The sequence below is a fragment of the Piliocolobus tephrosceles genome, chromosome 8 (genome assembly GCF_002776525.5).
Source record: "Piliocolobus tephrosceles isolate RC106 chromosome 8, ASM277652v3, whole genome shotgun sequence".
In the NCBI taxonomy this organism is placed as follows: domain Eukaryota; kingdom Metazoa; phylum Chordata; class Mammalia; order Primates; family Cercopithecidae; genus Piliocolobus; species Piliocolobus tephrosceles.
Genome location: NC_045441.1, coordinates 8,265,214 through 8,289,659, shown reverse-complemented (window position 1 = coordinate 8,289,659; position 24,446 = coordinate 8,265,214). Strand labels below are relative to the sequence as shown.

Genomic DNA, 24,446 nt, shown 5'->3' with positions numbered 1-24,446 from the left:
CCACCATACCCTACTAATTTTTGTGTTTTTAGTAGAGATGGGGTTTTGCCATGTTGGCTAGGCTGGTCGCCTCGGCCTCCCACAGTGCTGATATTACAGACATGAGCCACCACGCTGGGCCCAGAATGGTTTTTTGTTTTTATTTTATTTATTTCTTTATTATAGAGATGGGGTCTCAAACTCCTGGCCTCAAGCGATCCTCCCATCTCGGCCTCCCATCTCGGCCAAATGTTGGGATTGCTGGCGTAAGTCACTGCATTGGGCCGTTTTCTGTTTTTAAAAAGATTGTTTAAAAATAAAATAGACTGTGCTATGGAGACCTTATATGGCTTGCAAAGCCTAAAATCTTTCTTCTCTGGACAACCCCCAGGCTGGATTTAGCACTCAGGAGAGACTTGTCATTTCCATGTGGCTGCGTAGTAATGAACAGTATGCTTCCTTTCAAGGATCTATGGTTGTTCTACAACCATTACTGAGAATCTGTCTACCAGGAAGTGGGGATATTCCCACCTTCAGGTAGCTCATAATCAGGCAGAAAGGTGGTAATAGTTCTCATTTACATAGTACCTAGGGCCAAGTACCAAGGATTTCACAAAGGAGGAAACTGAGAAGGGGTAGTTCCTTGCCCAAGGGCACACACCTACAAAATGGCACTAAACCCAGAAACTTGACCCCAGTGTCTGCTCTGCCCCTGAACTCTACTGGGTCTCTTTATGTGAGCCAGTGATTGCAGTTGGAAGCTTCAGTGCTGCAGAGGAGTGGGTGTGTGTAGAGTGGGGGTGGGAATTTGAATAGGGCAACCAAGGAGTGAGGCCTTCCTCTGCCTTCCAGTAAAAGAGAAATTCGTGGAATAAGTATAGATGCATCTCGGATGAACTGGATAGTCGCTTGCAGTGGTGCGATCTCTGCTCACTGCAACCTCTACCTCCCAGGTTTAAGCAGTTCTGCCTCAGCCTCCCGAGTAACTGGGACTACAGGCATGTGCCACCATGCCCAGCTAATTTTTGTATTTTTAGTAGAAACGAGGTTTCACTGTGTTGGCCAGGCTGGTCTTGAACTCCTGATCTCGTGATCTGCCCGCCTTGGCTTCCCACAGTGCTGGGATTACAGGCGTGAGCCACTGCACCTGGCCAAATGTATTAGGTTTGCTTTTTTTTTGTTTTGTTTTGTTTTTTGAGACAGAGTCTCCCTCTGTTGCCCAGGCTGGAGTGCAGTAGCAGGATCTCTGCTCACTGCAAGCTCCACCTCCCAGGTTCACGCCATTCTCCTGCCTCAGCCTCCCGAGTAGCTGGCACTACAGGCACCTGCCACCATGCCCAGCTAATTTTTTTGTTTTTTTTTTAAAGTAGCAATGAGGTTTCACCATGTTAGCCAGGACGGTCTTCCATTTCCTGACCTCGTGGTCCTCCTGCCTCGGCCTCCCAAAGTGCTGAGATTACAGGCGTGAGCCACCACGCCCGGCCCCAGATGTGTTAGTTTTAAGGAAACACCCTTGTCTTCATAATACAGAAATAGAACTAGGGAGAAAAACAAGTTGTGAATTGTTGGCTTTTTTCTCCTGTGATGTGCCAGACTCCATGCCAGTCCCTGAACATGGTTACGAGATGCAGAATATGCCTGCATAGTTTATGTGAATGTGAAAAAATGGCTTCACTGAATCAGGAAGTGAGTTTTCTGGCCTGGTGCGGTGTCCCAGCACTTTTGGAGGCTGAGGCGGGCGGATTGCCTGAGGTCAGGAGTTCGAGACCAGCCTGGCCAACATGGTGAAACCCCATCTCTACTAAAAATGCAAAAATTAGCTGTGTGTCATGGCTCATGCCTGTAGTCCCTGCTACTCAGGAGGCTGAGGCGGGAGAATCGCTAGAAACAGGAGGTGGAGGTTGCAGTAAGCCAAGATCGTGCCACTGCTCTCCAGCCTGGGCAAGTGCAGTGGCGCGATCTCATGGTGCAGTTTCACTGTGTTGGCCAGGCTGGTCTCAAACTTCTGACGTCAGGTGATCTGCCTGCCTTGGCCTCCCAGAGTGCTGGGATTACAGGTGTGAACCACTGTGCCCGGCCTCCCTCAGCAGACTCTTGAGGCTGGTCCTGACAGAACCTTAGTCTTTCCTTTGATCCCAAAATGGAGAAGAAACCCTTGGAATGATTTACTCTGGCTCCTCTTGTGGTTATCTTTGAGAAGGCACCGTGGTCCTAGACTCTTTGCCCTCAATAGGACACCTGCTAAAAGCTTTTTAAAACTGATCATTAGCTGGGTGTGGTGGCACACACCTGTAGTCCCAGCTGTTCAGGAGATTGAGGCAGGAGGATCACTTCAGTCCAGGAAGCTCAGTGAGGCTGCAGTGAGCTGCGATCACACCTGTGCATAACCACTGCACTCCAGCCTGGGTAATGGAGCGAGACCCTGTCTCAAAAATAAATAAATAAATAAATAAAATCTTTGCAGGGAGAACAGGGGAGACCATTCCTTCCTTAAGTGCATCTCCTTGACACCCACAGGCCCACCCACTCCCTGACCCTCCGTAGTCTCCTCCTGGGCCCAAATGTGAGGACAGTGCAGTGTCAGCCAGGAATTCTTCTGATTCCTTGTTCTCAGACTCCCATTAGAATATGGTCTGGGGCCGTTCAGTCATTTGGAGTGGTTTTTCCTAAGTCAGTTGACTTCTCGGAATGTGTAATCTCTTATTTTTATCTCTGGAAATGGTTGGCGTCCGTGGTCCCAGGATGCTGGAGGTAGAAATTCCTTGGGTTTCTTTCATTATACTTGCTCAGGCTGGCCCATCTGGGGAGGCTGGCAGCTGTGTGAACCCAGGTGCTTCTTGAAGCCCTTCTAGTAAACAAGTGCATCAAGTCTGAGTGAGACACTTGGGGCCACCGTCGTGCCGCTCGCCTTCCACATCCCCTCTAGTACGTTCTCCAGGCACACATCCCCAGGGTTGGACAGGGCACTCTCATATTGGCTTCAGGGACGTGGGGGGCCAGTCCTGCCCCCACGTTGTGTGTGTGACCTTGGTCACGTGGCCCAACCTCTCTTGAGTCTATCCCCCTCCCCTCCTGTAAGATAAAGGCATGAACTGCTTGTTGTGAAGATGAAATAAGCTAATAATGTCAAGTAAATGTTAGCTTTGCAGTAGTCTTTCCTATCCTCCACGTTACTACTTTCTTCGAGACCCTTTTCTGGAATTACTCCCAGCAAGCTGTTACTCAGACGTCCTGTTGGTTAATAAAGCTGACGCTGTAGCAGTTCTGCTATTGTATGGACTCAGGCTTAAAATAGTGGGCTTGATGTGACATATTTCTTTGTAATATTATGTATGTGCAGCCTCTGTGTAATTGCATTATGCACCTTTATTGCATAGTTGAAGTAGTGGCAGGAAAGGATGCCATGTGTGTTACTGGGAGATTGTTCAGTGGGTATTTTTTCTCACTCTTCCGTTTCAGTACCAGTGAAGGACAAGAAACTTCTAGAGGTCAAACTGGGGGAGCTGCCAAGCTGGATCTTGATGCGGGACTTCAGCCCTAGTGGCATTCTTGGAGCATTTCAAAGAGGTCAGAGCCTTGTGGATGTGTGTAAATGAAAGCAAATCTCTGGGTCTTCAGGTCTCTTTTTGCCATGAATTAATTTGGGCGACGAAGGTCTTGTTGTCCGAAAGCAGTAAGTTATATAGAGGAGGACAGGGAGGGGTGGCTAGGCCTTGGACCTTCATGGTTGATTGGCGCTTTCAAAGGCTGGCTCTGAGATATTGCAGCCAAGAACGTGTGTCCTATTGCTTGGAATCAGTACGTCTGCCTCTTAGAGAAATCCTAAGACTTCTTTAAGAGGAAAATGAGGCCGGGCGCGGTGGCTCAAGCCTGTAATCCCAGCACTTTGGGAGGCCAAGACGGGCGGATCACGAGGTCAGGAGATCGAAACCATCCTGGCTAACCTGTTGAAACCCCGTCTCTACTAAAAAATACAAAAAACTAGCCGGGCGAGGTGGCGGGCGCCTGTAGTCCCAGCTACTCAGGAGGCTACAAAATAAAAGGCCAAAGGGGAGGGGTGGAATCCAGGTGGGCCTAGTTCAGGAGCTGGTATGTGCTTATAGTTTAGGCTATGGGGATTGGAGACCTTACTGGCATTTGTGCTTGTCACCTTTATCAGCCAGTGAATGCAGGGCGAGGGGCTTAAACAGCCAGAGCAGGACTGGGTCCCTGAATGTCAGCTAGACTCAACTGTGTGCTCAACTTCACTGAAATGTGAAGCCCAGCAGGGCAGTGAGCGCCTCTTGCGTTTGCAGGTTACTACCGGTACTACAACAAGTACATTAACGTGAGGAAAGGGAGCATCTCGGGGATTACCATGGTGCTGGCATGCTACGTGCTCTTCAACTACTGCATTTCCTACAAGCATCTCAGTGAGTGCCTCTGCGGCATCTTGCCTTCAGTTTCCCAAGAGAGGGTGGTGGTGACTGATTTCATTAGAGACAGCAGCCCACCTTCTTCCGAGGCTGAGAGACCTTTAGTAAATCCCTTATGTTTCCACTTAAAAGAATTGGAGGGACCTGTCAGAGTACAGTATGGGGGATATTATTTGAATGAGAAAATTGTGACAAAGAGAACACAGGAAAATCACGATGAAGCCAGGGTAAAGAGAATACTTAGAAGCATTCTTTAAAATACAGCAGGGTCTGTGAAAATTTGGCTCGATCTTCCTAGTAGCCAATGCAGAAAGAGGAATGAGTTGAGTGGGATAATCTGGTACCCCAGAAAAGCAGGGCTGTTCCGGCTTTGAGGCTCGAGAGGAGCTTGTCTGGTGGGAGATTGGCAGGAAGTGTTGCTGACGTCCTCTGACTAGGCTGTTTCTGACAGTGTCGTGTACACCCCCGACCCCCACCTCACTCCCACTCTGCTGCACCAGGGCGGTGCTGCCTCTGAGGGACGGGTTCTCAGGGCTGTTTGTCTGAGCAGGTGTTCCCTCTGTTCCTTCTGGAAAGCAGCTGGCCAGGTGGCAGGTTGGCTCCTGAGGTGTCTTTGTGCCCCCTCCCCGGGTCTGCTGATTCTGCAGAGACACCGGCAGGCAGGTCGTGGGTCATCTCTGAAGGGAATTCTCAGGAAGGCTTTGTGTGATCTCAGCCTGCTTCCTGTCATGCTGTGCCTTCACTGTAACCTTGTAAGATACTTACCATCTTGCCTTCCTGACTTCAGAGCACGAGCGGCACCGCAAATACCACTGAAGAGGACACGCTCTGCACCACCCCCCGACCCCATGACCTTGGCCTGAGCCCCTCCGTGAGGAACACAATCTCGATCGTTGCTGAATCCTTTCATGTCCTAATGGGAATTAACCTCCAAATAAAAGATGACTGGTACATGTGCTGCTTGCCTGCTGTAGCCATTGTCCCATGCTCCAGGGGCTCCTGGGGCACAAGGTCGGGGGAGGTTGTCTTTCCAGGGCATTGACCTGTGAAGGCCTTTGTGGACTTCCCAGACCACCACTCAGGTTGTGTCCCAGCTCCCTGGAGGGCAGGGTGTCATCCAGACCTTCCTGCAGCAACAGTGCCGAAGTCTGTCCCCTGCCATGAGTGCTATGGACAGGTGCATTCACAGACACTGTGGCCTTTAGTTGGCTGGCCCTTTATGGTGTAACACAAAGGCCTGTGTGTGCCTGAGAGTACCAGACCCCACCCGGCCGTCCTGTGGCTCTAGGCAGGGGATTTTTAGACGGCCAGGATGTTTTCTCATCTGGTGTTTCTGCATCACCCTGGGGCATCAAGGGCTACAGGGTGAGGTGTCCCAGCACTGTCTGGAGACCTCAGGCAGCACTAATGCCCACGCTGCAGGGAGTGTGGCCCTCCGGCTGAGGCGGCTTCTCTAGCAGGAGGCTTAGTGGGATGGGAGTGACGGGGAAAAGTGAGGGGCCATGGCGACCCCTCCTTTTTCCCCTTCATCAGAGCCTCATTGGGGGTGGGATGCTGTGTTCCAGAAATGGGGGCCACCTGACATCTGAGCTGAGGTGGAGAACCTGCCTGCTGGCTCCACAGGTCAGACTCCCAGACTTGACCAGCTGCTTGCACAGCTGCTTGACCAGCTGCTTGCCTTCTGGGCAGCTGCATTTCCCTTTGTGAGATTGACATTTGTTGAAAGGGACAAGAAAGCTAGGCCATGATTGCATCCAGTGTAAGAGGCTTGGCATGAGAACCTTAAGTAATGAGGCATGGCTTAAAAAACAAGCTTTAATCCATTTCATAAAAATTTTTCTTGCAATTGAATGTGGCCAGGCCCACATGCCCAGCAGGAGACAGGAGACAGTTTCACATTTTCCAGGCTCAGGACAAGGCAGTCTCCTCCACATGCCACAGGCATCTGAGTGAGTGTAGACGCCTGGTGGGCAGGAGGTAGGCACAGATGATCTGAAGGGGCCATCTATTTAAAGGTCTGCAGCTCCAGCTCAACGGACACCTTAAACTCTGTCAGGAGCATACCCCAAGAGAAAATTAAGCCCAGAGGAGAGAACCTCAGGCCTGAGAGCCCTGCACCCCTCCTCAACCGCTGCCACCTGGGACCAGGGCCAGTCTGAGGCAATGGGGGCACCTGAATTTGCCCTGAAGGGCTCCCTCATTCAAATCACATAGAGAGGCACAGCTTTAGGATTCAGCAGGGCAGGGAGGGAGGAAGCAGGCGTGAGCCGGCCACAGCTTTGAATGACCTACCAGCCCCTGCGGTCACCAAGAACTGGTGTTTAATGAGGGGAAAACCATCGCCACACAGAACTGCCTAGCCAAGCCCCTCCCCAGCAGCTTCCTCCCTCCCTGGATGAGGGGACTCGTGCCGGGAGTCCCAGAAAGGAGGCATCGATGCCCAGCCAAATAGGATGTCAACTGCAGGGACCTAGCAGGACACTTGTCCCTTTTTCAAAAAATATTTCGGCAGAATAATAGAAAACTAACAGGCGTGGCCCCTCAGAGCGATGAAACCCACGTGCCTGCGGGCCAGCTCGAGCCACAGTCGCGCCAATAAGCGCATGAAATAGTTAAATGCACACTCCCAACAGCGGGGCTCCTGGGCTGCTCGGAGCTGGCTCCAGCTGCTGTCACTGTCCACTGAGAAAGGCCAAGTGCCCTTTGGTGCATCTGTTGGCGTAGTGTCCTTTCTCGCCACACTGGGAAGAGCAGGAAGTGGGGGGAAGAGGAGAGATAGACAATAATACTGGTCAAATGCAGTTTTCAACTAAGGTAGTGCCCACCAAATCCCCAGTCATCCACCAAGTCCCCACTTGGAACAGGACTCTGAAATTCTCAGTGGTACAGTTTTTTTCAAATTGGAGGGTGAGGGAGCTCAGGATGGAAAGTGCAGTGGTGCAGAAACTAGCCAGCAAGTCACAGGTGCGAGGGAGAACAGGCCGCCAGAAGGCGACCTGCTAGCACCCTGCAGGAGGCTCTTTCAGGCCCACACCTCTCCCACATGGACACCGGGCCTGCCCAGGGAGGGACTCCCAAGTGGGTAGCAGGACAAAGAGAAGTCCGTGGCACCTGAGCTCCGCCACCCCGTCTGGGGACCAAGCCCCTCTGCACCACAGGCCACTCACTTACCTCTGAGCCAAGGTCTGGGGTTCCCTGGCAGGAGATGGGAGGGAACAGCATGAGAAGTGCCCCAGCCTCCCCACCCTTTGGGAACCAGTGCTGGGGACAGAAGTTGGGCTGTACCCAACGTTTTCCCTCGTGGCTGTGACACACCTGTCTAAGCTACCTTGGGGACAGGTTTTGATCACAGGATAAGAGAGATGGGATGATGCTTAGACTTGGGTAAGGGAAGCCTTCAGAGCCACATGACAAATCCAGCCCTGACCCTGCCTCATCCCAGTCCTGATTATCCAGGCCCTTCCGTAGTTTCTCTACTCTGTGACTCCTTAAACGGCAGCCTCAAGCACTGAACAAAAGGGTTAGGAGGCAGCTGGGGGCACTGACTGTGTGCTCACACCCACCCCCCAGTCCCTGCTGCCCCGAGGGGCTCTGCCCAGTCAGCACCCAGCACTCTTGCCAGCTCTGTTCCCTGGCTGTGCGGTCCCTGTTTTCTTTCTTCCATGTTGGCCAGGCTGGTCTTGAACTCCTGACCTTGTGATCTGCCCCCCTCCCCCCCCTCCCCGGCCTCCCAAAGTGCTAGGATTACAGAGCGGCAAGATAACAGCTAAGTCTGCTCTACACACAGTCCCACTTCTGTGCTGCTTTTTTTTTTTTTTGGAGACGAGTCTCACTCTGTCGCCCAGGCTGGAGTGCAGTGGTGCAGTCATAACTCACTGCAGACTTGACCTCCTGGGCCCAAGCAATCCTCCCACCTCAGCCTCCCCAGTAGCTGGGACTACAGGCATGCGCCACCACACCCAGCCTGTTTGGTGATTTCTAATCTGGACTCGTTCTTCAGAACTCCAGACGTAGGAATTGTGTGTGCCTTGGGTGGAGAACATACTCTTCCAAGAGAACTGGGGGTTGCTCCTGCCAGGTGCCAGGGGGATACCAATCCTGGGGCAATTTTGGACTAGAGAACTCAGTTTGTAACTTTCCAGCTTTAACCAAGGACATGAATACAGGCCCAGACTCATCAACAACATCAAACTATGAAGAGATTTCCCTCCCCTTTCCCCACCTCCCACAGAGCCAGGAGGGAACAGGACAGTTTTCGAGGAGGTTTCTTTAAGCTCACCCTTCCCCTGAGTCCATTTTATGTACCAGGGGAGGGGATGGGGACGGGGGTGCTGTAACCCAGCGTCCTGTTTCCTCGGGTGTGCCCTGCAGGATCTGAGGATGCCCCCAGGACAGCCAGCGGCTCCAAGGGTTCACCCTTCCCTGGATCAGTGTTTCCATTTTGTTCCCGTTCTCTTGGGGGCCTCCCTCACCTGCCTGCAGGCCCCATCCATTCACTGGGCAGGCGTTCTCACCATCCTTTACCGTGCCTCAGTGTGGTGTGGTAGGAAATAGGACAGTCTCTAGCCCACCATAGTGGATGGGTAACTAGACTGTAACTTTATGCTTACAATCAGCAAAAACGAATGTTTTCACTTTTCTCCTTTCACCAAACATATGGGGCATGAGGGAATGGCCACTGACAGTAAGGGAAGACCCCACCCCATCCCCCAGCCCAGGGACTCACCTTGTAACAGGTGACCTGCTCCAGTGGCCGGGGTCCCCGGTTGCCCGCGCTGCTGTTTTGACTCTGCATGACCCCGATGACCTGTGGGGTTCTCTGCTGATTGGGAGAAGAGTTCTGACTCGTTAACTGGATCAAGGAGGACGACCTTTGTAATGGCGGATTGTTACTTTGCTGGAAAGAGTTACACAACACGGTTTTACTGTGGAAAACACGTGCACGCAGACTACCGATGGGGACGGGAAAAAAGAGGGCGGGACTCGTCCCGCAAACGGCAGGAAGAAGGGCTTCCATGACGGCCCAGCTCAGGACAGCGGGCAACAGAGAAACATCTGGTGATGATGGCAGGAGCCACTGCCCGAAAAACACCATGCAGACACACAAAAACGAAAAATAAAATAGAAAACAAAACATCAAGGAGACAAGAGGAGGTCTCTGGGGCAGTGGGGCGAGGGCATGTTCAGGCCTTACTTTAGTTTCTGAGGTTCTGGCTTCAGGTCAGGATGAACGCTTGGTTCAGCCAGATGTTTAGCAGCCTACACGGCGAGCAAGTCACAGAAAAACAGTTGGAGCCTGACACACTGAGCTGCGTTCTCGGGCTGAGAGGACCCTCCTCTAGGGAGCCCCGCCAGGAGGAGGGCCAGGGCTCCTGGGGTAGGGATTCCACAGCAGGGCCTCCTCCCGACCCGTGGGCTCCTGGCTCTGGCCCATAAGTGCAGAACCCGAGCTAGAAAACCCCCAGGTTGGCACGGCTGCACCTACACCTGGAATTCCCGGCTTTCCCCATCAAGAGTTCAATATGACTGGCCACGCAGCCGCATCCACTGCATCCTCTCCTGGCTGTTCAGCCTCTAGCACTTAGCGGGGCTGGTGGGGCTTTGGCAGCCAGTCCAGAGCCCAGCAGGGTAGGAGGTGAGGCTTTGGGCTCAGGTGGGTGGGCTTGGTGGGCCTGTTGGGAACCCTGCCTGATGCCCGCCCTGCCTTGACGCCAGCCCTTCCTCTTGGCTCAACCCCCGACTCCCATAACCAAACTCAGGGTGCCCTTGGCGTTGAGGGGCTGCTGCAGATCCCCACGTGTCTATGGCATTTCCCTCCCTCCTTGGGCTGGAGGGGTTGGACCAGCTGCTTGGCTGCGGGGCCCCTTATCTAGAAAACTGGAGCCAGCTGGGCCTGTTCTCACCCCTCCTCCCAGCCTCCACTCCACAGGAGCAGGGGCGGTGCTGGCCAGAGTGGTCAGTTCTGCTGCCACACCTGCTCCTGCCCAGTGGCGTCGCCTCAGGCAAGTCCCCCCGCTCTGGGAGTCTCAGTTCCCCTATCTGCAAAACGAAGGGTCTGGCCCAGGAGCAAGAGCAGCAGACATGGTGCCCAGGCCGGCTCCATGCCAGCTCCGGGGGCACAGACACGGTGCCCAGGCCGGCTCCTGGGGCAGATGCTGCTGCGCCAGGCAGCCCCATGTCACAATGGGTGGCTGGTTGCATGGCACCTCAACTTTGCTGCTTGGCCTTGCTGAGGTTCCAGGGCGAGAGGCCCTGCATCTCTTGAGGGAGATACATATGGCTCTGCCCCTGACTTTTCTGCGGGAACTTGGGAGACGCCCCTTCTCTCCCAAGTTCTCCAGTGGGGTCTAAGGCAGACCGCACCCCCGGGGGACACTGAGGTTCTCGCTGGAGAAAAGGCACTTCCTTCCTACCGAGGAGGGCCAGGCACAGTACCTTTGCCGGAGGCTGGGTCTGCTGCGGCAGTGGGGGCTGCTCGGTGGTTCCCATGGGCAGTTCAAATCGAGGGCTGGTCACCAGCAGCCAGAGGGGAGGAGAACAAGAGAAGGAGTCGGGGACGGGGGATGAGAAGAGAGAAGCCAGGCCATGCTCTTAAATTCCAGCCCGATGAAAATCACACTCAGCTGCCCCAGCACAAAGTGACTTGACACAAGCTGCATGGATGGGGTGGGGCTGGCACTCAGCTCTGTTCCTGGGAGGCCACGGGAGTGGTGGGGAGAACACAGCTGACTTGCCTGGGCTCAGGCCCAGCCCTGCCTACACTGAACTGGGAGACTCACAGCCAGTGCTGCTCGGAAATGACAAAGGCTGCACTGGTACGCGCCTGCTGCGCCCCAGGAGCTGTACACAGGGAACCCCCCCTCCCCGCAGGGTCTTACTCTGGCGTCAGCCCCTCCTCCCATCACTTGGTGACGGTCTGCCCCTGGGCCACCTGCAGGTGCCTGCACTCTTATTCAGGGAGTGAGACCCAGTGGCAGCACCGGCCACTTCCCTGCAGTGAGAAGCAGGGACCAGGGTCCCCACAGACCTGGAGACTTATCCCGCTGCAGGTTCAGCAGTGTGAGTGAGGCAGCCGGGAGGAGGGGAGGCTTGTCTGCAGCCCCAGTGCCACCCCAGGCAGAAGCCCGGGTCCACAAAGTGACAGATGCGCAATGGGCTCCAAGGACAAGACAATGGAGCCAGAAGAGAGGTGCTAACCCCATGGAGCAAGAATTAAAACCCATCTTCAAAGGCTCACAGACTTGCTATCTATCTTTATCTATCTTATCTATCTATCTATCTATCTATCTATCTATCTATCTATCTATCTATCTATCTATCTATCTATCTATCATCTATCTATCTATCGATGGAGTCTCGCTCTGTCGCCCAGGCTGGAATGCAGTGGCACGATGTTGGCTCACTGCAACCTCCACCTCCCGGGTTCAAGTGATTCTTCTGCCTCAGCCTCCCGAGTAGCTGGGACTACAGGCACACACCACCACGCCTGGCTAATTTTTGTATTTTTAGTAGGGACAGGGTTTCACCATATTGGCCAGGCTGGTCTTGAACTCCTGACCTCGTGATCTGTCCACCTCGGCCTCCCAAAGTGCTGGGATTACAGGTGTGAGCCACCACACCCGGCCCAGACTTGCCTTTGACCATGTGCCCCGGCCAGGGACCGAGCCCTGTGCCTCTGTGAGCTGCTGTGTGAAATGGGTGTGTTCTCTCCTACCCTCACTGTCAGATGACTACTTATTCTATGTGAAACCCCAAGCTCAGGGTTTTCTGAGCCTCCACGTAGGAGACTGAAATTCTAGTTTCCTTCCTTTAGGGTGCAGGTTCTTAACCGGAAGTCCCCAAATTCCCTAAATGATACGCAAGGCTACATGTGTGTCTGTATCCCACAGCTTCCATTAGATTACCAGATGGCCCATGACCCAAGAAATGGGTCTAGGCAGCGCCACCTCTGGGCTCAAGAAGCACTGGTGGCCATAAGCAGGGATTACTTCCCTATCTCCTGCCCCCACCCTTGGCTCTGGTACTGACATCACACAGTGACCTAAGCCCAGGTGGCCCAGGGAAGATACAGAGGGCAGCACGGCCTGGGCTGGGAGCTGGGGTAGAGGGTAGAGGGCAGAGCGGCTGGCTACTCACTGCATGAATTTACACGAGGGCCCCTCTGGGCAGAATCCCACGAGGTAATTCACACAGATGACTCTCCGTGTGTGCCGGTGCCTGCAGAGGGGACCTGCAGAGCCAAGTATCTGGTCACTTAGACGTCCCCTCTACCAGTTAGAGAGCTGGAGCATGGCTTCAAATGCTGGCTGTCCCCCATTCATGGGAGACAGGGGGCAGGGACCTCACCTCCCAACACTGGCCTCCTTATCAAAAATGCAGGTGGACCACCACCCACCCAGCCTTCTTGGGAGAGTCAAGAGAGATGAGGGGTGTGAGAAAGCCGCTAGCTGCAGAATGTCAGGTTTTGCTGGGACAGGTAGAGCAAGATGTCCCAGGTAGACCAGATGGCAGCCTCCAGGGTCATGTGGGCAGAGAAGGGAGGACTTGGCTTCTTGCCAGGGGCCCAGCTCACCCTGGCACCTACCGTGCTTGCAGAAGCCGCGGTCATACCAAGGGCAGTCCTTGATCTTGGACTCGGGGTCGATGTGCAGGAAAGGACACTCCTTGTTGCTGCACTCTCCTGCAGGGAAACTCAGACGTGAGGCCACTAGGAAGGCCGGGCCAGGCCCACCTTGGCTTCATCCAAGAAAAAGAAGTTCTGTGTGTCCAGTTTTGGCCTGATGAGCCCTGAGAGCCAGGGAAGAGTGTCTCTGAGCCCCAGCTTCCTGTGCAGTGAGACTGTGATGGAAAAGCACCCACGGAGACCAGGAAGTTCCACTCTGATTGGCTCGTCATGTCTAAGAGCTGGGACAAGGGTAGGGAGAAGCACTTGTGGACCTGGCCCTCTCCGAAGCAGCGGGCCCCAGGGACCACCAGCACTGAGATCAACTGCCTTCCTGGGTAGTTGCCCGCTTCCTGGCTCACCTTCTCCAATCCACGTTAACAACTGTGCTCAAAATCCAGAGGAAATGCAAACTCCTTCCCCAGGCTCCCCCACAGGCTCCGCCTCTGCCATCCCCCCATCACATGGGTCCCCCTGCACCAGGACCAGCCCCTTCTCAGTCTTCCGCTCCCAGCTCAGGAATCCCCTCATCCTTGACCACTCTGCCTCAAGGTTCTGGTCATGGTTTCCTTCCTTCAGAGCACTTGTCACAAGTAGTTTCTTCTCTGCTCGTCTCATGGCTTCTCGGCTACATCTTTCCCTGGACCACAAGAATGAAGAATTCACAGGGCAAGGACCTCTTCACCATTGTCCCTCCAGTGCCTAGAAAGGGGGCCCTCAACCCGCTGTCTGTGGTGCAGGTGACAGAAGCTGCAGACAGTGTGTCCTGCACCAGGGCTGTCAGCAAGGAAGGAGCGACCCCCAGGCCACTTGGATAGCGGTGCCTTGAGAGCCTGCCCAGGAGAGCCAGCTGCTGCCTCTGGGGACAGATGGGAGGCCACTGCCCCATCCCAGTGCTGCTATGGGCCAGGCGCCGGGGAGAACATGTTACACTGCACAATGACAGAGGACAGCACTTGGGGAGCTGGGAAGCTTGGGTTCTATTTCTTCTCAGCTTATGCCACCTCCACAAAACAAGCCACAGCTCTCACTAATAAGCCAGCAGGCCACGCCTATTGGGATGCTGAAATAATGTCTCCTCCAACAGCAGTGCTTTGAAAGCATGAAGCATATCCTGCACCCCTTGGCTCCCTGCAGGATTCCAGCCTTCTGCTGGGCTTCACCTCCTAACTCCTGGAGCCACCTGAAGGCATCACATCCTGGAAGGGGGCAGAGGTCCGCCTCACAGAAGGCAACATGATTTGCCCAGGACTAGAGCCAGCCTCACGCTGACCCACAGAGCTGCTGCTTGGGAAACCTCGAAGTGCAGACCTGAGCAGGGACCCTGGGGACTCATTCCAGCAGGGAGCACGACATCTCTGCCACACTCTGTGCCAGCCCCACCGACTCCACCCGGTCTCCCGCTTCTCCACGCAGGCCACTCAGGACAGCTGAGGCCACGCATTCTCTAAGCAGGGTTCAAGGCAAGCTTGTTGCTACCAGAAGACACATCTGAGGCTGCTATTTTGAAGGGCTGTTAAGGATGGCTGAAATGTCACCAGGATCATGGCTCCGAGAGAGAAGGAACCAGCACTGGCCTGAGAGGCAGTTCCCACACTGTAGGGAGAAGTGGGTTTCAGGGAGAAGGTGGATGTGGACAGAAACCAACCACGGACATAATGCAGCCAGCTGCACAACTCGCTGCTTCCAGGTCACCCTCATTAGCCTCAAATCCCAGAGTGACTGAAAGAGCTCCAAACACTGAAGCACTCCAAAAGAATGCAAGGGGTCTGGCGCAGTGGCTCACGCCTGTAATCCCAGCACTTTGGGAGGCTGAGGCAGGCAGATCATTCGAGCCCAGGCATTCAAGACCAGTATGCGAAACATAGCGAGACCCTGTGTCTTTTTAAAAAAAAAAAAAAAAAAAAGAGATGAGCAGAAAATAGCTATGCTGTCTCCTAAAAGCCGGCTGAGGCTGGCAGGCTCTGCCCGAGTTTCTCCTCTGAGAATGGAAAGATGGGAAAAGCAGGCAGAGAGAGTGTGGGCACTGAGCAGCCAGCAGACCCCTCTGCACCCGGGTTCTCAGCAGAGCCTCCAGAGCTCCAGGCGCCTTACCGAACTTGGAGTAGAAGTAGCACTCGGGCATCTTGGTCATGTCATACTCATGCAGGAACTCGCACTGGTCCCCTTTCTTGCATAGGCCACGCAGCCAGTGTTTGCACACAACTGTCTTCTCACCGCTGATGTGGCGAAACGGACACATGCCCCCTGCCGGGAAGATAGGGACAGGGTGTCAGCAGAGAGGCCACCCTGAGCCCAGGGGACAGGGCCTGGAGAAGCTGAGGCATCTTCACCTAACTCCTGGAGCCACCTGAAGGCATCACATCCTGGAAGGGGGCAGAGGTCCGCCTCACAGAAGGCAACATGATTTGAGGCAGTACGCTGACAAGACACTTTACATTTTAATAGTTACTCATGGCCGGGTGCGGTGGCTCACGCCTGTAATCCCAGCACTTTGAAAGGCCAAGGCAGGCGGATCACGAGGTCAGGAGATTGAGACCATCCTGGCTGACACGGTGAAACCCCATCTCTACTAAAAATACAGAAAATTAGCTGGGCGCCTATAGTCCCAGCTACTCGGGAGGCTGAGGCAGAAGAATGGCATGAACCCAGGAAGCAGAGCTTGCAGTGAACCGAGATCCCACCACTACACTCCAGCTTGGGCGACAGAGCGAGACTCCTTCTCAAAAAAACGTTACTCATCATCTCACAGATATTACTGTAAGATGGAGCCATAAAAAGAAGGGAGATGCTGGGAGGCTGAGGTGGGTGGATCACGAGGTCAGGAGTTCGAGACCAGCCTGACTGACATGATGAAACCCCATCTCTACTAAAAATACAAAAAAATGTTAGCTGGGCGTAGTGGTGGGGGTGCCTGTAATCTCAGCTACTTGGGAGGCTGAGGCTGGAGAATCACTTGAACCCAGGAGGCGGAGGTTGTAGTGACCGGAGATCACGCCATTGTACTCCAGCCTGGGTGACAAGAACAAAACTCTGTCCCCCCAAAAAAAAGAAAGAAAGAAAAAAAAAGAAAGATGAACTTAGCCAGGTGTAGTAGCTCACACCTATGATCCTAGCACTTTGGGAGGCCAAGACAGGAAAATCACTTGACCTCAGAAGTGCGAGATCAGCCTGAGACCTTGTCTTCACTAAATAAATAAATAAGTAAATAAGTAAGTAAGCAAGCAAGCAAGCTGCGAGGCCAGACACAGCGGCTCACACCTGTAATCGCAGCACTCTGGGAGGCCGAGGTGGTGGATCATCTGAGGTCAGGAGTTCGAGACCAATCTGGCCAAAACATAATGAAACCCTGTCTATACTAAAAATACAAAAAATTAGCTGGGTGTGGTGGCGTGCACCTGTAATTCCAGCTACTCGGGAGGCTGAGGCAGGAGAATTGCTCGAACCCAGGAAGCAGAAGTTGCAGTGAGCCAAGATCACACCACTGCACTCCAGCCTGGGCAACAAGAGCAAAACTCCGTCTGGAAAAAAAAAAAAAAAAAAAATTAGTTGGGTATGGTGGTGCACACCTGTAGTCCCGGCTACTGGGGAGGCTGAGGTGGGAGGATCACTTGGGCCCAGGAGGCTGAGCTTGCAGTGAGCTATGACTGTGCCACTGCACTCCAGCCTGGGTGACAGAGCAAGATGCTGCCTCTTAAAAAAAAAGAAAGACCAATTGCAGAATTGAGGAAATGTGTTGTATACACATGGAGGGACGTGTGCCTTCTGGGACAGAGCCAGCCTCTGGGGATGTGTGGGACTTATAACAGGTGGCCTGGCAAGACAACCATGGAGGGCCGACCAGAATGAGGCCGTTCTACACTTCTGCTGTCCAGTATGGCAGCTGCTAGCCCCATGTGACTACTGACCACTTGAAATATGACTAGTGTGTCTGAGGATTTCAAGTTTTAAATGTGATTTGATTTTACTTAAATATGAACTGCCACATGTGACTAGTCGCTACTGTATTAGTCAACAGAGAGACAGTCAGAATGCCCTGTGTTAGGGATGGCTGTGCTAACAGAAGGTGGCTGGTCAGAAGGGCAGAATTAGGCCGGGCACTGTGGCTCAAGCCTGTAATCCCAGCACTTTGGGAGGCCGAGACGGGTGGATCACGAGGTCAGGAGATCGAGACCATCCTGGCTAACACGGTGAAACCCCATCTCTACTAAAAAATCCAAAAAACTAGCCGGGCGAGGTGGCGGGCGCCTGTAGTCCCAACTACTCAGGAGGCTGAGGCAGGAGAATGGCGTGAACCCGGGAGGCGGAGCTTGCAGTGAGCTGAGATCTGGCCACTGCACTCCAGCCTGGGCGACAGAGCGAGACTCCGTCTCAAAAAAAAAAAAAAAAAAAAAAAAGAAGGGCAGAATTACTGAGCAAAGACATGGGAGTGAGACCAGAGGCCCAGGGGAGGTAATGACGTTCTGACTGGACATTGTGAAGTTGGCCTGGCTGATCTGCCAGAAACTCTACTACCTTAGTGGTAAATGACTATGTTATAGAAGCAAAACTCACCAAAACCATTCATTAAAACCAGCCCTTTGCTCTAATTCTCTGCTCCCCTTTTCCAAGCTTCTGATTAATATTTAAGTCTCCTAAATAAATTTTCCTACAGGAGAAAAATGCCCAGACTATGGTAAGTTAAGGTTGTGCCTAGTCATACCTCTTTTTTTTTTGAGACGGAGTCTCCCTCTGCTACCTAGGCTGGAGTGCAGTGGTGCGATCTTGGCTCACTGCAACCTCTGCCTCCCGGGTTCAAGTGATTCTCCTGCCTCAGCCTCCCGAGTAGCTGGGATTACAGATGGGTGTCATCATGCCCAGTTAATTTTTGTATATTTAGTAGAGATGAGGTTTCAGCCTGTTGGCCAGGTTGGTCTCGAACTCCTGACCTCAGGTGATCTATCCGCCTTGGCCTCCCAAAGTGCTGGGATTACAGGCATGAGCCACCGCACCTGGCCCCTAGTGATACTTCTGATGGATTCGCCTGACCCACATACAATTATTAAGAGAGCACAGCCGAAGGGGTAACAAGATGGCGTCCAAGACAGTGGTGCTCCATAAGCTGAAGCTTGCTCAACTAAAGTAAGAATGTCTTGCTTGTGGTTAGAAGACCAAGGGAATGAAGCAAGATCTTTTTTTTTTTGAGATGGAGTCTTGCTCTGTTGCTAGGCTGGAGTGCAATGGCATGATCTCGGCTCACTGCAACCTCTGACTCTCTGGTTTAAGGGATTCTCCCACCTCAGTAGTCTTGTGTAGTCTGTGTTGGGGGCTGGTTAACGAGAACAAGACCCCACAAGATGGGTTATCATGGGGTGTTTTGGATGGGAGGCCACAGAAAACCATGAGCCCGTGAAGACTGTGGAATGAGAAAGACCTGGGTTCAGGCACTGGGCTCCGCCACTGATTCACTCTGTGACATTGAGAAAGTTCCTGAATGTCTCAATGCTGGGGGCTTCTTTCCACGTCACAGATCAGGTTGTGGCCACGGGGAATGCGAAGTGATAAGGCAGCCTTAGAGCCAGGTTCAGTCCTGCATTTAGGTTTCAGGTGGAACACCCCATTAGGTTCCTAGCCTGTCCGAACCAGTTTTATCTACAGAGATCGTGAGTCTGTAGAAAGCAATGTGAGCCAGAGACCTGGCGGCCTCCAATTCGGCTGGGGACAAGGAGGTGGAAGGGCGCCTCAGGAGGCACGTCAGGGAGCCCAGAGTTTCTTACCTTTGCCGCAGGCAGCTTTCAAAAAGAATTCACAGACAGCAGCACCCGACTCTAGAAAGGAGAGAAAAGGAGAGGAATCAAACAAAGAGGTGCAGGTGCTACTGACGATGTCTGAAGACAGTGGCAGGGAACCTTTCTGACCTCTTGACCCACCAAGGGTTCAGGGTATAGGAAATAAAGTAGCAAAAATATGCAAAGCCCAACCAAGCAAGGAAGAAGCTGCTTATGTTAGTCATGCCCTACAAAATGAGACACAAACAGTGAGAGCAGTCATTACCCAGTGCTTTGAGAGCCTCCTGTATATAAGATCCTTTCGAGGAGTTAAGAGCGGGTGGGGAAAGGAAGGCTGGAGTACAAGATCCCAGAAATAATTTTTTTTTTTGAGACAGAGTTTCACTCTTTTTGCCTGGGCTGGAGTATAATGGCGCGATCTCGGCTCACTGTAATTTCCGCCTCCCAGGTTCAAGCAATTCTCCTGCCTCAGCCTCCCAAGTAGCTGGGATTACAGGCGCCTGCCACCACGCCCAGCTAATTTTTGTATTTTCAGTAGAGATGGGGTTTTGTTGGCCAGGCTGGTCTCGAACTCCTGACCTCAGGTGATCCACCCACTTTGGCCTCCTAAAGTGCTGGGATTACAGGCATGAGCCACCGTGCCTGACCCACAGAAATAAATTAATGGCCCCCAGCTCACACCTTACTCTAGGAAGGCGAATTCACAGACACCTTAACATAAGGCAGAGGGAAGGAATGATCTCACGGAAGTATAGACAATCAGGGCCTCTGAGAAGGGTCAGGCTTCAAGGAAGAGGCAGTGCCTCTGAGACACTAGTCCAAAGGAAAGCACGTTAAGTGCAGACACAGAGGACTGCTTTTAATATGCAACACCCATATACAATTTTTTTTTTCTAGTTTTTTCAGACAGAGTCTCACTCTTGTCACCCAGGCTAGAGTGCGGTGGTGCGATCTCGGCTCACTGCAACCTCCGCCTCCCCAGTTCAAGAGATTCTCCTGCCTCAGCTTCCTGAGTAGCTGGGATTATAGGTGTGCACCACCACGCCTGGCTAATTTTTTTTTTTTTTAGTAGAGAGGGGGTTTTGCCATGTTGGCTAGGCTGGTCTCAAACTACTGGCTTCAAGTGATCCGCTTACCTTGGCCTCCCAAAGTGCTGGGATTACAGACGTGAGCCACCACGCCTGGCCCACATACAATTATTACAGGCTGGTTTCGAACTCCTGACCTCGTGATTTGCCTGCCTTGGCTTCCCAAAGTGCTAGGATTACAGGCGTGAGCCACCACAACCCACCCCACAGACAGTTATTAAAAGAGCACACCCAGAGGGGGTAACAAGATGGTAACTGAGATGGTGGAGCTCCATAAGCTGAAGCTTGCTGAACTAAACAAGAATGTCTTGCTTGTGGTTTGGAGACCAAGGGAATAAAGCAAGATCTTATCCACAGACTCCAGGCATTCCTTGAAGAACATGCTGAAGAGGAGGCAAATGAAGATGTACTGGGAGATGAAACAGAAGAAGAAGAAACAAACCCCCTGTCAAAGAGTAAGAACCCCCTGAAAAAACCTGTTGATGTGGCAGCAGAGAAGAAAGTGGTGAAAATTACATCTGAAATACCACAGGCTGCAAGAACGCAGAAGAGGGCCGAACGATTCAGTGTATGTGTGAGCTTGGAGAGTAAGAAAGCTACTTGGGCAGCTAGGTTTGGGATTTCTTCAGTTCCAACACAAGTCTGTCACCTGAGAACAAACCTATGGTTAACTTGGATACGTCCAAGGAAAGAGCTCAAAGATTTGGTTTGAATGTCTCTTCAATCTCCAGAAAGTCTGAAGATGACAAGAAACTGAAAAAGAGGAAGGAGCGATTTGGGATTGTCACAAGTTCAGCTGGAACTGGAACCACAGAGGATATAGAGGCAGAGAAGAGGAAAAGAGCAGAATGCTTTGGGACTGCCTGATGAAAGGTTCTTGATACTTTCTGTTCTCCAGTGTTTTCCATTTCTCTCATTCTGTTTGGTCACATATATACCAAAATGCACAGTGATGTGCCTATGTCCTGCCTCGCCATGAGGAAGCACGTACCCCAGGTACATCTGGGAACTGCCGCAGCAGTTTGACTTACTGCTGTTTCAGCTTTAAGGTTGTTGTGCTTTTGTTTTTGATTATGTTGCCTGTTAACAAAAAAAAAGAAAAAATAAAGCACAGCTTTTCATTCCCACAGTTAAGAGTGTGCTGGAATTCAGTGGGCTCTAGGGACCAGCTGTTCTGATGAGTCCAGGAATTCACCAGCCCCCAGTTGCCAGACTAAACTGACCTTGGCATCAGAAACAGTTTCCTCCACAAGTAACCATTTTAGAATTGCTGAAAAACCAATGACAGCATCTCTGAAGTCCACTTAACGTGCCTCCCTTTGCTAAATCACAAAAGATCCCTTGGCTTCTTGGAAGCAGGCGGATTTTGCTAGGACACAGCTGAGGTTATAGAACTTACGGCTGCTGTCACAGGGAGGTCACTCCATTTGCATTTCAAAAAGTTTGAAAGTGGCCAGGTGCGGTGACTCACGTCTGTAATCCTGGGGGAGGGTGGATCACTTGATGTCAGGAGTTCAAGACCAGCCTGGCCAATATGGTGAAATCCCATCTCTACTAAAAATACAAAAATTAGCCAGGCGTGGTGGCACATGCCTGTAATCCCAGCTACTCAGGAGGCTGAGGCAGGAGAATCACTTGAACCCAGAGGCAGAGGTTGCAGTGAGCCAAGATTGCATCACCGTGCTCCAACCTGGGCAACAGAGCAAGACTCTGTCTCAAAAAAAAAAAAAAAAAATTCTGAAAGTATTTCTGGTCTTTCTCTTCAGAGGTTAGAGTTGCTTCTGCTCAGAAATCCACAGTTCTGGGAACTAAGTCTAATGTGGATGGGATGAGTATGCCTTATGGGCAAAGTGACAGTTCTTCCCAAACCTCAGAAGGGCATGAAGAGGAGGGATGGGTGAGGAAGGGCTGTGGCCTCACTGGGCTTTAACTGAACAGGATATGGACAAGCAGTGAGTGTGGAGGGTGCCTACAGACTCTGAAGCCCTGGCTGGGGCAGCACCCATGGCCAGGTGTGTCCCTGGCCTCAAGAACAGGTATGTGGGCCCCTCGCCACCGTACCTCCCCTCACAGGCTTGTGGATCTGTCAGGTGGCAGAAGGGTGGGAGGGAAAGATCTGCCCTGCATGGGTGGTTCCATGGTCTCAAGCTAGTGCCATCAAGACAGGAAAAGGCCGACTGGGCGCAGTGGCTCACGCCCGTAATCCCAGCACTTTGGGAGGCCGAGGCAGGTGGATCATTTGAGGTCAGGAGTTCAAGACCAGCCTGGCCAACATGGTGAAACCTCATCTCTACTAAAAATACAAAGTTAGTTGGGCATGGTGGCGGGAGGCTATAATCCCAGCTACTCAAGAGGCCGAGGCAGGCGAATTGCTTGAACCTGGGAGGTGGAGGTTGCAGTAAGCGGAGATCGTGCCATTGCACTCCAGCCTGGGCAACAACAGCGAAACTCCATCTCAAAAAAAAGAGACAGGAAAAGGTCACGTGTGCAGGGATGAAGTTATCACAGGACTCGAGGGGTAGGTAAGAGGGGGTGTGTGTGTGTGAATTTCAGCAGCTGCTTTTTAGGGGGTGTACAGTGGCGATGGTGTTTGTGGGTGTGTCAAATAGGGTGGTCTGATGATGTCTCCTTATAAGCACTATCTTGTTTTTCTTGATGACTTAACTTCCAACGAAACTATCTTGTACAAGTATCACCATGTAAAGTTGTGGGACAGGCAGCAAAAAAAGAAAAAAAAATTATATATATATATCTATATATAGGCCAGGTGTGGTGGCTCATGCCTGTAATCTCAGTACTTCCGAAGGCCGAGGTGAAAGGATCGCTTGAGCCCAGGAGTTCAAGACCAACCCTGGGAAACATGGTGAAACAGTGTCTCTACCAAGAAACACACACACAAAAAATTTGCCAGGCGTGTTGGTGCACACCTGTGGTCCCAACTACTTGGGAAACTGAGGTGGGAGGACTGCCGGAGCCTGGGAAGTTGAGGCTGCATTGAGCCATCATTGCGTCACTGCACCCAGCCTGGGCAAAAGAGGAGCCCCTGTCTCAAAAGCACACAAACAATAAAAAAACCACATAAAGGGACAGACTCAGAGGTCACATGCGCATGAGAAGGTGTGGCTGCCTGAGGGGAGAGAGGCTGCTGGGAGACTCGGGAGACCCCGCTGGTAGTGACCCTGCTGGTAGTGCCGGGCCACAGCACACAACACTGCAGAACTGCCTGGCTCTGCTATGCACTGAGTGGTCGTCAGCAAGTCCCTTCCCCCGCTTGGGTCTCAGTTTCCCCATCTGTGGACTGAACTCAGTGACTTCCACAAGCCCGCGAACTTTAAGGTTATAGCATTAGATTTCAAGTGTGTCCGGATAGGAAAGAAGACACAAAGAAAACTACTGGTTTCTTTTAAAGTACAAGATTTCCCACTGAGTAGGGGGTGGGGAGCCAGGAGCCACCATGTGAAGGGGAGGAGTGAAGGGAGTTCAGGCCAAGGGTCCACACCAGCTGCTGGGTGTGATGAACAACTCAGAGTTGGGGTCCAGAAAAAAGTAGGGACAGGCCAAAAACTAAGGATGAGCTCCCAGGAGAGAGAGTCCTAGAAGGGAGTTTAAAAGTCTAGCTGAGCTCTCCTACAGAGAGGTGGTCCTTCCCTCAGCACGCCTCCTCCACCAGCCTAGTTTTGATGAAAGCAAAAACAAGAGACGCTCAATGTAGCGGGGCTGGGAGGTAGGGGATGCGTTATCCTCGTACTCTCCTGTAGCTGGGAGAGTGTTGAGGGAGAGTTCCAGTCCAGGAGAACCCACCCTTATTCAAGAATTAAGCGAACGGACAAGGTCCTACCCGCCTACAGATTACCTTTAAACAGCCGCAGGGGGCCAAAGATCCGAGGCATTGAACTCCTGAGTTCGAGTGAGGGGAAAAGGGGTCCCCAGACGGTGGAAATGGGGGCCTGGGAGTCAGGAGTCCTGGAACCAAGGGGGAGCGTCCCGGGATCCAGAAGAGGAGGTCTCAGCATGGAGTGAGAAGAGTCCCGGAATACAGATGAGGGAGTTCGGGAACTAAAGGGGAGGGTCCCAGGACCCGGAGGAGGTGGGAGGGACTCCCAAGACATAGAGGGAGGAGTCCCGCGATCGAAGGAGAGGGGTCCCAGGATCCAGAGGAAGCCCGGGGAGGTCTCAGGACCGAGGCGAAGGAGTCCCGGGAACACAGAGGGGCGGGTCCCGGGTTCGAGTCGCTCTCGCCCTCCCGCCCGGGCCCCGCGCTCACTGTCCATGCCGGGGAAGGGCAGCGGCTGCGCCCCGAGCTGCTGCTCCACTGCGATCTCCAAGTCAAACTTGATGTGGTCTACGCTGGCGATTATTTCCTGCATGGCGGCGGCGGCGGCGGCGGCCCCACCGGCCCGGCTCCCCCTCGGTCTCCTGCAGCCCTCTCGCTTCTACCCGCCGCCGGGCCCGCCGCACACGCTCCTCCTGCGCCTCGCAGTCGCCGCCGCCGCCGCCGCCCGAGGGATGCCGGGAGCGCCCAGAGCCCGCGCCG

General features: G+C 52.9%; 2 protein-coding genes and 1 pseudogene across 5 annotated transcripts; 2 read left to right on the top strand and 1 right to left on the bottom strand.

The window, feature by feature from the left end:
* The first annotated feature begins 3,137 nt into the window (after positions 1-3,137).
* Positions 3,138-5,352, top strand: ATP5MF (ATP synthase membrane subunit f). Its single transcript, XM_026447621.1, has 3 exons — positions 3,138-3,546; positions 4,275-4,391; positions 5,182-5,352. The coding sequence occupies exons 1-3, from the start codon at positions 3,378-3,380 to the stop codon at positions 5,208-5,210; spliced, it is 315 nt and encodes a 104-aa protein (XP_026303406.1). The 5' UTR covers positions 3,138-3,377; the 3' UTR covers positions 5,211-5,352.
* An 839-nt stretch (positions 5,353-6,191) lies between these two features.
* Positions 6,192-24,434, bottom strand: CPSF4 (cleavage and polyadenylation specific factor 4). Of its 4 annotated transcripts, none has more exons than XM_023192031.3 (8): positions 24,177-24,434; positions 18,813-18,863; positions 15,151-15,303; positions 12,979-13,074; positions 12,531-12,624; positions 10,830-10,902; positions 9,121-9,216; positions 6,192-7,135 (listed from the first exon to the last, which is right to left on the bottom strand). In XM_023192031.3, the coding sequence occupies exons 1-8, from the start codon at positions 24,277-24,279 to the stop codon at positions 7,067-7,069; spliced, it is 735 nt and encodes a 244-aa protein (XP_023047799.1). In that variant the 5' UTR covers positions 24,280-24,434; the 3' UTR covers positions 6,192-7,066. The 4 variants fall into 4 exon arrangements, with proteins under 4 accessions (XP_023047799.1, XP_023047798.1, XP_023047800.1 ...); XM_023192030.3 differs by having other exon boundaries at positions 6,196-7,135; positions 9,121-9,291; XM_023192032.3 differs by having other exon boundaries at positions 6,196-7,135; positions 9,121-9,213.
* LOC111526364 lies at positions 20,161-20,897 on the top strand (annotated as a pseudogene).
* Positions 24,435-24,446: the final 12 nt, after the last annotated feature.

What these genes read in the sequence shown, in the direction of transcription:
- ATP5MF (XM_026447621.1), top strand. Translation starts at nt 3,378, where the DNA reads ATGCCATGTGTGTTACTGGGAGATTGTTCAGTGGGTATTTTTTCTCAC. An exon ending in TCTTGGAGCATTTCAAAGAG is followed by an intron (nt 3,547 to 4,274) that starts GTCAGAGCCTTG and finishes TTGCGTTTGCAG; the next exon opens with GTTACTACCGGTACTACAAC. An exon ending in CATTTCCTACAAGCATCTCA is followed by an intron (nt 4,392 to 5,181) that starts GTGAGTGCCTCT and finishes TCCTGACTTCAG; the next exon opens with AGCACGAGCGGCACCGCAAA.
- CPSF4 (XM_023192030.3), bottom strand. Translation starts at nt 24,279, where the DNA reads ATGCAGGAAATAATCGCCAGCGTAGACCACATCAAGTTTGACTTGGAG. An exon ending in GCCCTTCCCCGGCATGGACA is followed by an intron (nt 18,864 to 24,176) that starts GTGAGCGCGGGG and finishes TCTCCTTTCTAG; the next exon opens with AGTCGGGTGCTGCTGTCTGT. An exon ending in CCCTCGTGTAAATTCATGCA is followed by an intron (nt 10,903 to 12,530) that starts GTGAGTAGCCAG and finishes GCTGGTGACCAG; the next exon opens with CCCTCGATTTGAACTGCCCA.